At 40.2% G+C, this 13,701-nt stretch overlaps 1 protein-coding gene across 10 annotated transcripts in view; it reads right to left on the bottom strand.

Moving 5' to 3' along the window:
• The window catches only part of zmiz1a (zinc finger, MIZ-type containing 1a), a 194,416-nt gene that overhangs the window by 4,659 nt on the left and 176,056 nt on the right, over positions 1–13,701 (bottom strand). For all 10 annotated transcript variants that reach the window (XM_089117099.1, XM_089117098.1, XM_089117100.1 and 7 more), the window contains 16 exons: positions 8,689–8,824; positions 7,960–8,074; positions 7,647–7,864; positions 7,125–7,320; positions 6,742–7,032; positions 6,468–6,653; positions 5,707–5,775; positions 5,393–5,561; positions 4,924–5,065; positions 3,350–3,560; positions 2,985–3,090; positions 2,718–2,878; positions 1,227–1,294; positions 1,056–1,124; positions 686–936; positions 273–439 (listed from right to left, as the gene is read on the bottom strand). In XM_089117099.1, coding sequence (XP_088973225.1) covers positions 273–439; positions 686–936; positions 1,056–1,124; positions 1,227–1,294; positions 2,718–2,878; positions 2,985–3,090; positions 3,350–3,560; positions 4,924–5,065; positions 5,393–5,561; positions 5,707–5,775; positions 6,468–6,653; positions 6,742–7,032; positions 7,125–7,320; positions 7,647–7,864; positions 7,960–8,074; positions 8,689–8,824 — 2,555 coding nt within the window. The remainder of the gene's footprint in view (positions 1–272; positions 440–685; positions 937–1,055; positions 1,125–1,226; positions 1,295–2,717; positions 2,879–2,984; positions 3,091–3,349; positions 3,561–4,923; positions 5,066–5,392; positions 5,562–5,706; positions 5,776–6,467; positions 6,654–6,741; positions 7,033–7,124; positions 7,321–7,646; positions 7,865–7,959; positions 8,075–8,688; positions 8,825–13,701) is intronic.

Raw genomic sequence — 13,701 nt, 5'->3', positions numbered from 1 at the left:
TTTCAATGGCATGGAAATATGTGTATTATGGAAGTCAATGGTGCCCCACAACTGTTTGTTTACAAACATTCTTCAAAATAAAAAGGTGCCCATTCCTGATCCTTCTACTCCTTTTAATTAAGGCATCAAGCACTAATTTTTTAAATCGTCATTTTTACTCTAGTATCGTTGGATGTGTGACCTTTAAGAGACTGTGCGGGAGTCTTTAACCTTTGTCCCCGGTTTAAAAACCATGTCTCAAACATCAGTTCTTGTTGCTTGAAGTGATTTACCGAGTCGGGCATGCCGTGGGTGAGAGGCTTGTCAGGGGCCATGAGGCTGCTGGGCACGTCTGGTGGATGTGAGAGCTGGGGTCCATGCATGAAGTCATTCATGGGAGCTCCGCCACCAGAGTTACTGTGGGAGAAGTCAAAGTTTCCATGGCCCTGGTAACTATTGCCTGATGCACAAAACAGAGAAACAGCAATAAGGAGCGATGACCTCAGAAGCACAAAGAGTTCGAAATATTTAGACAGCTTGGACGGCAAATCAGCCTGTTAAAAGCTCGCAGGCGTAAGCTCTTCTGACTGTTTCGACTGAAGGAAAAAAATGAAGCGTACCTAAACAATGAAGCTTGTAAATCACTAAGGACTATTAATGAGATGGACAGAGTGGAAAGAGCAGAGAGTTTTAATCGGATGCTGACCTCTACCTTGCCCCCCATATTCGCCATTGTTTCCTCCATGCTGAGGGTGTAGGGGGGTGTAGGGTGAAGGGCCGGGACCCAGCTGGGCGATCATATCCATCACATTAGGCATAATCATTTGACTGGGACTCATGGTTTTAAAACGCTTGGCCAGAGGCCCATCTGGGTCCTCCTTTATATGAATGTCTGACTTTATGGCCACCGGCCTCCAACTACACGTAGGGTCGATGGTGACCTCTTCAAACTCCGAACTGCAAGAATGGAAGAACATTCGTGACTGAATAACAGGATGTTTATAATTTAACAATCGTAACTCAAGTGCATTTAATAGGACTTTTTGCGGACAAAGTTGTGTGACTAATAAACTTACTTTTGAATCGCATTGAGAATTCCCCACATGTACTGATCCACTTCTAGCCCTTCCAATAATGCTGTTTTACTGGAGACAGACAGAAACATATAAAAAAATGCAGCCAGGAATATCAGCGCATCACATTTATTTGGCTGCCTAAAACAATTATTGTAGTGATTTGCCACGTACTTGCATACAGGACATCTCCACGTTCCTCTCTCACAGTTCAGCTGCAGATATGACTCTAAGTCAAAGCACTGCAACGGAAAATAAATTCAATCAATGTAAAATAACAGTTACACATACATAAAGCTAGAATTTTATTTAGGGGTACACTATGGGTGTTTCACTTGATTTCAGAAAATTTCCATTAGTTTTGCATTGATAATGTGGGAAATCCCAACACATTTATTTGCACAAATATGGAAGGAAGAATTTGTAAAAGTCATTGTCAGAATTCTAACCAGTTTGCAGTAAAAATGCCTAAACATCCTTTAAACAAGAAACAATTTACCTGAGAAGGAAAACAACACAAGGTATTAAAAATATAATTGTCCTTTTATTTGACCTACTCAATTGTAGTACTGGCAATTGTAAATTTCATTAAATATCTTTGAATCTTTGACAATCTTTGAATCAATTCATAATAAATGAATAAAAACATATAGATATATTGTATATGAAAACAAATAAAAATCCAACTATTACTAAAAAAACAATATTTGTTTAACTGCATGTCATGTGACCATTAACTGACATCAAAGAACCATGTGAATGTGTTAAATTATTGAACTTAAAAAACAACTTAAAGTGCCCCTATTATGCTATTTTAAAGGTTTCTAATTCCCAGTCTAGGTCTTACACACTAGGTCTGCATGCATCCAAGGTCAAAATACATTTTAATATCATTCATTTCAGTATGATTTCCAGTGCGAGACTTCATCGTTTTTATGTGCATGCAAAGTGAATTTGCAGAAAACAGCTCTTGATATGACAACACAAGCCAAACTCTTTCAGGCCTAACAGTGTTTGAGGGCAGGTCAAAGTAGACGTAGTTCACAGGCAGGCGTAAGGCAAATTTGTTCCAATAGCCCTATTCAGATGGGACTAGTTTTCAAGGTGAATGTTGGAAAAATATGTGTTTCACAAGTGTATTTGGGGATTCTGATGTAATCCAATCTGAATTTGTCATGTCTGTTTTTTCTCACACAACTTTAGTAAAAGCTATCTACTGTTTTTCAGCAAACTCAGTGGTCCTCTGAGAAATCTAATCTATTTAATTTCAATGTGGATGGTATTCGACAAATTTTTTTTTTAAAGTGTTGCCAGATCTTGCAATTAAAACCGGTGGACAAGAACAAGCCAGCAATAAACCTAAATACATCCAAATGCTTTAAGCTGAAAATAATACCAAAATATCACAACATGCACCTGCTCAGTTTAATAAATCCGCTTTCAAACTTGATGGCTTTATGAGCCAAACTTAAACTAAAAGTCCCAAAACACTTACAATGCAATGGCAACACTGCAGCCTTTCCAAACATAAGCAAAACACTGTTTCGTCTAAATAGCGGATACCAAAAACCCGAGATGCCAGAATCATTTGAATACAGGAAATGTATCTTTAGATTTCTCAATGTCGTTTTATTGACAAAAACAAGACATGAAGAGATACACTACCTGCACATGTTTACAGTCATGTCCCCTAGCAGGGAGCTGGATCCTTCGGAATGTGATTGGACACTTGAGGGACACTTTGATGGCTGTCTGCTCTACTCCATCCTCTCCATTTAGTGTGGCATTCCCAGAGGACGCTGCTACACTACTGAAGTTTCTTTTAACTGCAGGAAAACAGACAAGAGACATTGCAAAGATTAGGGACTGCTGAAGATGATAATACAGAGTGACAGACATCAGCGGATTCCAAAGAATGAAGCATCTACTTACTTTTGGTAATGCAGTGTTCGGCAGGAAGGAGCCTCTTCTTCAGGAGTCCCTGCAGGACCGATCTCACCGACGGCCTGTGGACCAGCTGCAGCACGAACAAGTGCGACTGCAACAAGACCCCGAACATGTAACAACCCGATAGCAAGCATCTTTACCTCACAACATCCTTCACATGATACACTATCTGTTCCATTCAACAGGGAAGCATAAAACTGATACCAGCAAATGTAGCGGGAACGCAGAGAACAGAAGCTGCTTCAAATCAGTGTTATCTGATTTCGTATCACATGCTGTACAACAGCACTCCGACATGGCCGTTAAATGACAGACGCTACATTATTGAAGGGCAGCGGAGGAATACTCACACAACAGCAGGCTGTGACCGTAATCTGTATGGTGTTTCTTCCTGGTTGACACACGTGTTTTAGATGCAGGGGTTTGTGTGATGTCTTATTGTCGCCCCTCTCAATAGTGAGGGGGGTGGCATTGACGCTGACTTGGACGGATGCGGGCCAATTGGTGTTCATTTGTCGGTCCTCGTGATGATAGCACTTAAACTGCAGCTCCAGATCAGATCTGAAGGACATGTAGAGAAGGTTCTACTGTTAATGGAATAGTTCACCCAAAATTTCCTCATGACGTTCCAATGCTACTATATTCCATTTAATGAAACAGAATGGTGACCACAAGCTGTCAAACTCCAAAAAACAAAAACAAAAAAAAAAACACACCAATTAAGAACTTCACAAGTCGACCACATGACTCAAATGCTATATTAATTTTGAATATATATATATATATATATATATATATATATATAAAATTATAGTTTAATATAATAGTTTACACAAAAATATTACACAGTACAAGGGCTTGCAACATTGATAAGAAATGTTTCTCGAGCATCACATCAGCATATATGAATGATTTCGGAAAGAACAAAAAATTGCTGAAAATTCAGCTTTGCATCACATTAATAAAATATATTTTAAATTATATTGAAATTATAATGATATTTTAAGTTTTTACTGTATTTGTGATCCAATAAATGCAGCCTTGGTAAGCATGGGACTTTTCAAAAACAGTGAAAACATATTTCCAACCCCAAACTTGTAGCCCTCAAACCTGTAATTGTGGACAAATGTGGGCACAGAGGACCCAGGTGTAATCCTAATTTTTGTTTATTATAAATGTTATATCACTGTCTTCGATAAAGTCTATCCATTTATGGTGTTTTCTTTTTATTTTGGGGGTATTTTTTAATTTATTTACTTCAAAAAGTACCATATTTTCTATATAAATTATTTCTATGTAAATATATTACTATGTCGTTTTATTTTTTACATTTTTTTCACTACATTAAAATATCATTCCAATAAGTTCTTGGAGCTAAAACCTAAAGATGAAGTGACTTTGCTGTCACTTGGTGTCTTGTTTTGGCTTATTTTAGAATGCTCTAAATTGCAGTTTTTTCCCATTCATTTATATGGGTGCCCATTTTTGACCCAAATACAAGATTAAGGAGTTTTTTTTTTTTCCCCACCCACTTAACATTGTAAAATTGAGTCAAAAAAAATTGTGTGTGTTCAGGAGGCAAACTTAGGAAAAGTAGCCAAGTCTTGTACCGCTCAGATCAAGGGAAGTGTTTTTAAAAATAAATCAAAACTATTTTGCCCACATTTGTCCAGAATACGGTTTTAGGGTTAATCAGCATTAGATGTTCTGAAGTTATACGATAGCTTTGTCTGTATTGTAAAGAAAAGAGCAGTGTGAACAATCTGATAAACTACTTATTTTGTGTTTCACGCAGAAAGAAAAATCATATGGGTTTGGAACAACATTTGGGTGAAATGAGGGAGACAGAAATATGCTTAAAAATTGAAGATTGTCTGGTAAGAGCCAGCACGTTTTATGGCAGTAACATGCACACATCACGTACCTCCACATGAGCGTTTGGTGGACGGAGGGGCGCAGATGGAAGACGTGGTTACTGACGGCCAGGTTGTGCTCTAATCTGAAGGGCTCCAGGACCACTCCGTCCCTCACGGGGAACGTCAGGCGGAGTTCCTCGTTAGGGTTGGCTATGGGAACAAATATTGAGATTAGATGGATTCATAGTCTTTCCATGTAGACTAGAGTATCAATGCTTTCAAGTTTGGCTCTCTCTTCACCTAGATTCACCCTTTCTCACCAAAGCACATTTATTATGAATGAGCTCTGAGTGGATGTGAAAAATGCATGAATCTCAGACAAATGTGCAACGGGACTTTTCCTCTCCTCAGCTGCAGGTGGCGGATCAAAGGGTTCTCAGGGGTTTATTCTGATAGACTGACTGAGCTTGTAATACAGACAGAGCGGAGATCAATGCAATATAACGGTTGTGTGTGTGGTTTCCTTGCGAGACTCACTTGGAGGCGGTGGAAGAGACGTCAAGCTTGGCTTCATGTCTGGAGGAAACGGGGGCTTGACATCCTGATTAGGCGACAAGTATGGAGGGATACTACTTCCTGGAGTCATGGGTGGCGTGGGGTTCCCAGGAACCGGTGAGTGTGGATAGTTCACCACCTGCCGAGGAGGCTTTAGCCAAAGAGACATATGATTACTGAATACAATCGCTAAATATAGATCTGTACTGTACATAGTACAAATGGAAGATGATTGATTTCACATGATTGTGTATGTAAACACAGAAAACACACAATAGTTTAGTTTTACCACCTACCCCATTTCCTTGATTATACCCATAACCACCTCCAGAGAAATTGGTGTTCTGACCATTAAACGGTTCTTGCTGAAATAGGAAAGCATAGAGTATTAAAAGCAAAATAACAGCTATTAATGTTATATTTTTTTTCTCTTAATTAGCAAAAATAAATCTGAACAGTGAGGCAAGGCAAACAATAGTACTCAAACTGTTTTCCATGACAGTTTCAATGATAATTTTCAGCTCAAAATCCAGACAAAAATCGAATAAAAGATATCAACATTTAATCCTTAATTTAACATTTTTAAAGTATATCTTCGAAAATAACTCTGAATGTCAGGATGAAATACATTCACCCATATCTATTTTGTAAATGCATTTTATAGAAGAAAATTTGTAAAAAAAAAAAAAAAAAATTGACCTCATAATTTTTAACCAAAACGACAGACGTATGCTGGACTTCTCCAATCATTTACTCCAGTTAAACTTTCTTACAATCGAATGCAAACTCATAATCACTTTTGAGTGTAATGCCCACATTTCAAAATCAAATCAACAACTGGATGCACAGAACCAATTTCCCGCACTACATTCTTTCTTTTCAATAATCCATTACTCTCAGATGTACATCACAATATGGATGAAAGTGCTGTCACTACTTTCTTTCACTGCAAATTTAAATTGAGTGTGGCCTTTTCAAAAAAATCAGCTGAATTTAACTATTTCCTCAAGAAAATTGTGTCTACTACGACTGTAAAATCCAACCAATATGAATTTACCTTAGTATAGTATTGACCCATGGCTACCCCTGTTGGGGGGTACTGGCCAGAGCTCTGTTGTCCTGGCATCCTCTGCCCAGGGTAATTGGGTGACGCAAGAGGTCTAGAAGCGTTTGGGTTAGGGTACTGCCCTTGCTGGTTGGGAAACTGGCCATTGGGTCCAAACTGCTGGCCTCCATAATTAGGCTGTGAAAAAAAAAAAAAAAACAAGTTCAACACAAATAGCAAATACAATATGTCTCCTAAAAGTCGATTTGAACTAATAATGCCTTGCCTCTCCTGGATAGGGCCTCTTAGTGCCCTGCATGGGCATAGACTGAGGTCTGGGTCCAGGGTAACCCTGTTGGGGCATCCTTTGCCCATGGCCACCGAAGGGTACCATCCCTGGGCCTCTGGGCTGGTTCATTCCCATAGGCGGGCCGCTCATGTTGGAGCTATTCATGCCACCTCCCATACCAGCTGGGTTCATGCCTCCTGCCATGGACGGGGGGCCGCGGGGCCCTGGCTGGTTCATGAACTGACTGTTGTACCCTTGCGTTGGCCCCATCTGAAAAGAGGAGCAGACCTGTGGAGAAGGCCAGCAGAATTTCAGATGAGTAAGTGGGCTCGTTAAAAATCCAGGGTAGGGTAAGGAGCCAAAACCAGAGAAAGACCAACCTGGTTGTACTGGTTCATGTCTTTGTTGGTCTCTTGCAGGGCAGCTACGGTTGCTGTGGCAGTGGCTGTTGCTGTGGCGGCAGCGGCAGCGACAGCAGCAGCGGCGGCGGCAGCAGCAGGTTGGGTGAAATCCGACGGGGGTCGTGTATGAGGAGGCATGCCAATACCACCTGCCGCATTCGGCCCGCCCGGGTAACTGAATAGAAGGAATAGACAGCACATAAACGTCTATATCACAACTGACAGAAATGTCTTTTTATTAGAACGAAACTGTTGGAACGCCACATATATCTTTCCTGGATTTGCACTTGGCACAGCAAGAAGGTGATATCATCCCTTTTCGAGAAAAACATCCTTGAACTGAGTGTTGGCTTGGCTTAAAAACCATGTGTCAAGTATCACTAATGGGAGACTTCTATAGCTTATTGAATCTCCCAGAGTGATGCAAAGCAACTCTGTCAAACAACTTCCCATCATCCTGTCTGGAACTCTCTAATGCTTGAAAACATCTTGAAACACTACCTTGCACCAAAGCCGCCTCCTCCCGGGTGCCCTGGACGACCATACATGCTTTGCTGCATGTAGGCCTGGTTGGATCCCGCTTTGGCTGAAAACTGTTGTTGTTGGCCCGGGAACTGAGGTGAGTTGATCCCTGGGTTGTTGGCTGACATACCCGACCCTAGTGCGTTGCCTCCAGGGTTCATGGGATTGTTGGTATTGGCCATGGGGTTACCCAATACCTAGATCAAAAGCAACATCGGTTAAAAGATCAATGTTATCGCTATCACTGTTACTGTTTTCATGCAGTGAGACTATATGTGTGAGTGTGACTCACCTGACTTTGTGACGTATTGGTAACTCCCCACACCGTTGTAACCACAGACAGCGAGCCCGGGGCCTGGTTAGTGTTTTGTTGCCAGGGAACGCTGTCATATGGAAAGGACCCATCACTACAAAACAGTGTTCAAACAGAAATGTGAGATCAGTGGCATCAAAGACGTATTGAGAAAGAGTTGACTCCGACACAGCCTGATAGAGAAAATGCTCCCTCCTGACTACAGAACATTTGTTTTTCCATGAAAATCAAGCTGTAATGTTTGCGAGAGGGGCCAATCACCAGCCCTAGAGCACAAAATGTTCTATAAAACATCACTTAGCTAGTGAATTTCCTCAGCCTCACACCCTCTCCAGCACGGTAACGTTTTTTTCTTTTCTGGCAATCGATCAAACTCTAGCTGACGTACCTAGAGAGTAAAGTTACGTTATGTTTTATCTGTCGTTGTTTGGGATTTTTTACGATAACAAATTTCATCAGCACAGATTTGTGGTGTTATTGAAAGCTTGGCCAATGGCTTCTTGGAAAAGCTTAGTCTTCAAGATCACATGTCACATAAAAAAAACCCAACAACAATTCTTTGCTGGATGAGTGCACTAGGACTTCATTTCAAGAGGAAATTCTAGGAAAGCAGAAGGGGTGAGACTACTGAGAGTTTTTAACAGTGCTTTTAACAGCATCAGTGAGCATCGGGTTATCTATAGAGCAGAGTTTTGTCTGGGTACTGACCCATGCGAGAGCGATGGCTTCATAGAGTTCATGGGCGGCTGCAAGGGCACTTTGACCTGTGGTTCACTCTGACGATTCTTCTGATGTCGTAACAAAAGCAGCCGTCCCAGCTCCTCGCACCAGGACGACAGGAGTGCTGGAGAAAAAGAGACAAACAAAGAGAAAGAGAGATCAGGAAAGATGTTCGGCAGAGAGACGAATCACCTTTTAGCTTAAAAGCAATCTTCCTTATTTTATCTTAAGATTGCTATTTAGCAGGAGCAAAACTCATCACCATGATGCAAGATTGGATGCCATGGTGTAAGTAGCTTGAGTGTTCTTGGTGATCCAAGTCATCTGGTTCCTCCTTTAATCCAAATCTATGGATTTTTTCACCAGCTTTGGTGTAAATCATATTACTTTTCTAAGTGATCAGCCTCATAACATGCACATTTGTACTTAACGAGTAGCACAATTTGAAGTATCATGAAGTATGTTCAAATTTCCATGTTTTTAAGGTAAGGGGGATTGTTCAAATGTCTAACCCCCAGCATAAGCAATGGTTATAATGGTGGCAAAAGTGTCTTAATCAGTTCATCTCTTTACCACTAGATGACACTACAATCACAGTACAGGTACAAGCATGCTTGGGATCCTCTATAATAGCTTGTCAGTGTGCTTCTCATAGGATCATATGCTTTGCATCTGCAGTGCACATTAAGCAGTGATCCTACTACAGAAGACCTGTCTTCCACTCTCGTGAAGGAAGGATTACGAAGGCGGCGAGAGAAAGAGCGAGAAATGGGAGATGAGAATCAGTGCTGAGGTTGGTGAATCATGCCTGTGATGTGTCCTGGCAGCACTTTACTCCTGAGAGGGCTAACAAAACGAGCCTCTCACCATGGTGATGGAGTCAGTTTCGGGATGGCAGCAGCTGGCACGGAGCCAGATTCTAGTCTAACCGATTCGACATGCCTCTCATCCGATTGAAACACTGCATTTAAGTGCTCTTCATATAATCGGTCCTCATACTTTCCAACTGACACTATTTAGATAGATATTCACTACTAGCTGAGTCATTCCATGACATGAGTACCATTTGTGTCCACAACATCTGATCAAGTGCACTAAACACAAACAACTGCAATGAAGTGTTTTTATAAATCTAAGCATATTTGTTAAGAGATGAATTACAAATGTATTGTATTAAATATTATAAGGAGGATATGCAGGGAGAAGTTGTTTTTTTTTTTCATTTAAAAGGTTTCACCTCATCACATTCCCAATGTCACAACTCAGAATATCTCAATATCTCAAAATGCAATTATTAGCAGTTGAAGACGTTCTTTGTCTGAAAGAATATTTAAAATCATACAATGTACTTTAAAAATCACTATTCCAAAATGAAAAATGTGCCTGTTTTATAGAATGACTCAGAGCTGCACATAGAGAACAAGTAGGAAAAAAAATATTCTCTAAAATAAATAAATAAATAAATAAAAACTGAATCACACGCCGGCAGAACAAGAACAAAAGCCAGGAACTGTTTCAGTGGTGCTGCACCTCTAGTCTTCCTTTGCCATCTAACAGATTCTGCAAGGGACCTTATAAAATATTCTCTTTCCCCTAAGACGAGTTCATACATGGAACAATACCCCTCTTTCTTCTCTAAATCTACTACACAGACAGTAGATGAGTAAAAAAAAACCCTGCTACGGCTATTTGAACAGAGAGGGTGGTGTCAAGAGTCCAGAATCTCTCTCTCTCTCTCCGTGCAGAGTCTGGTGCAGAGAGGCAGACGTCTGTCTTGGCTCTTTCCTCTCTAAATCGATCAGCCAGTAATGACTATGAAGACTGCTCAGCTGTCTCCAACGCCTTTATTGCTGGGGGAATGTAAAGGGGCACACAAGCTCATGAAGAACACTACAACACACGCTCCTCAGTCTTATTTACCACAGATTGCACTTTAGGGATAGTTCAACAAAAAATCATTTACTTGCCCTCATGTCATTCCAAACCCGTATGAATTAATTTATTCTGTGAAACAAAATAAACGAAACAAAAAAGGAGTTGTTAAGAGCAGTGCTTCTCAACTGGTTTGGCCATGGGACCCAAAATTTCCTATGGCAATTAAGCAGCGACTCAACTTTTTCGAAATTTGAACCATACTAATATATATATTAGTCAAAAATGGGTGACACACACACAAACTGCACACGGAAATAAAGAGCACGTGCTACGAACACACTATAAAGTCTAACAGTTCTGTAAAGTTTTTTGTTTTTTTCTGAGGTGAGAGGTGAGGTGAGACTTTATTTAAAGGCACTCTATGCAAGATCTGTACCTTAATATAACAGCTTCAAAGTCGTTTTGGTGGTTAACAAAGTCATAGTAGGGCGAATCATCCTGGTAGGAAAGCTTGGGGGGGACGCCGCCGGAAAAACCAGCCATGCAAGTTTGAGAGTGGCGCCCCTGACACAGCGCGTGAGAATCACGAAATGGTTTACGGCAACGACGTCACACGCATCAACAACATCATACTGTATGAAGCTACTTTCGAAACAGGGAAAGAGAATCGGACCGTGCTAGAAACCGGACAAGAGTCCACTCGGTCGGGCTTTCACTCGTTGGCGCGAGCTTAAAAGCTGCACTGGATTGTAACTGCGATGCTGACCTGGCGATCTTGTTGATGGACTTGTAAGTAAATCTCTTATTTATAAACTTGTTTGTATTTGTATACTAGTTGTTTCTATATTGTATGTTGCTGCACTGGCTTGTGGTATGTAATTTTTTACGGTGCTGTTCATTCATCCGTTGTTGATAAAAAGACCAGTTCAATAATTCTCACATATGTCTATAGCTTTCGATTACCAGAGCTTTAAGCAGACTTCCTAAAAACAGTCGTTTCTCTTAGTCTTGTTGTTTTTTCCGTTATGTTTTATTGCCGAGCTTGCCACAAGAGCTAGTTTGCCAGCTGAACTCAGGTGTTGTGATGTGTATTTATCACGTATCTTTAGTCCTGTGTCTGGTTCAGATTTCTTATGACGTGTGTAAGTTACTCTTATATCAAGTTTATCTGACTAACAGTACACTTCCCGACTGTAACTTCAAATTGTGTTGATTATGAATCAATCAAATCTTGACGCTGTTGATGTTGATTCTTGCGATTACCATGAGGACATAGTCAATATCTCACATAATTATTAGGACATATATAAGCCTAGAGGTTGTAAATAATTGAACACAATTTGCTATTATGATAAATTGTAATCATGTCTAAATCATAACGTCCAATGTTATGAAATAATGCGACGTACATTTAACTTGATTGATGTCATCTGACATTTTGTAATTTTAACATTACAATCAAAAAACATGAATGAAATTATACAGTAGCCTATACACTATAGGCTATTTACTTCTGATTTTGCAGAAATCATGTAAAAACGCTATAAGCCAGCAAACGCGATAGGCAACTTTATTATTAAAAAGCAGTCTAGCACTTGACAGTAGTTCAGTAGATATGCAGTAACAGGGGAATAACGGTTATTTACGACAGTGCAAGTACACCACAGCGGCTCTAGAGGTCACTGTTTTACAAAAAAACCAGAGAGTGCATAGTGTGCCTTTAATAAGTTAGTAACGAAAATAATGTTGGAATAATGCCACTAACACACAGACTGACAACATTTCATCTGACAGAAGATACTGATTTTTTCTCAGGTACATTTTACTTAAACTGCATCTGACAAAAGAGTCAACGGTTTTCACGCACGTTTTTCAAAATAAAAGTATCACATCAGATTTTTTAAATTTTTTTTAGAAACCCACTCAAAAGAGGCCTTGCCACTAACACACACACTTTTGGGGTGTGCCTCACCAGTTGAGAAACACTGGTTTAGTAGAAAGTATACAAATGAGATTTGGGAGTTAAGGTGGAGGGAAATAGTGACTGTAATGTAATGTCATTTTTTTATGCTTTATGGTGCTTTTGTTTGGTTGCTATTCACTTTTAATTGTTTGGAAATGAAAAGTGTGACTATCCAGCCTAACATTTCCCTTTGTGGTCTGAGAAAGACAAAGTCAAGCAGGTTTGGAACAGCACGAAGATCGAAGTAATTGAGTAAATGGCAGTTTTCATTTGCATTAGTGTGACATGCATGCATTAATAACCATTTTAGAATACAATTCAAGGACCCTTAATGCATTACTGAATCCTAACTGGAGTACGTCCAAGAAACTGCTTTAAGTTATTCAATATCCCAGCGGCACCTGACGCACTTTCCCTTCCAAGTTCAAACACACAATTACAGTGAGAAAAACGCGTTTGTGTAAATATATCAAAGGGGTCTGTTTCAAAGAGAACGCTTCTCACCTCTCTGCGACAGGCGTGAAAGCCGTCCCAGCAGGGCTGGAGCAGGAGGCTGGAATCACCCACCTACTTCAATGAGAATTATTCTACCCTGCCATTACAGAGCTTATCGGCCAGCTAAATCACTACCTCTGCATGCTGGCAACAGCTATTTTCTCACAAAAGACCAACTTAGAGAGAGCTCATATGACAGGTTACAGCCAGATGCCGCCAGCCAATTTTCAACTGATATTCCCCGCCTAGCATGCCTCCCACACGTAACAAAGACTAGAGCTTTCCTGCCTGCAATTCATCCAGTAAACTCATGGAAAAACAACCTAATCAACACGACACCTTCCGGCAGTGTATAATATCCCCCTCACCTAGCTAAATACAGCTACACTGTTTCTCCTGCAAACACCATCACATCCACTGCTACCCAAAGGGCTGTATTGTCATATTAATGCACAGTATTTACTGTATCAGGATCTCTCTCATATGAAGGGATGCATGGATTTTGATCCAATATTGAGCTCATATACTCATTAAAAGGCTCCAGTAAGAAAAAAACAACAACAATATTCAGCGTATATTCAGTGTACTCTGTATAATGAAACACCAGCAACACAACAACATATCTCAAACCTGGACAAATTCAGAGACTAACGACAATTAAAAGTTCC

Source organism: Pimephales promelas, chromosome 11, assembly GCF_988280905.1.
Source record: "Pimephales promelas chromosome 11, fPimPro1.hap1.1, whole genome shotgun sequence".
In the NCBI taxonomy this organism is placed as follows: Eukaryota; Metazoa; Chordata; class Actinopteri; order Cypriniformes; family Leuciscidae; genus Pimephales; species Pimephales promelas.
Note: the sequence above shows the minus strand (reverse complement) of the source record. Positions and strands in the feature narration are given on the sequence as shown.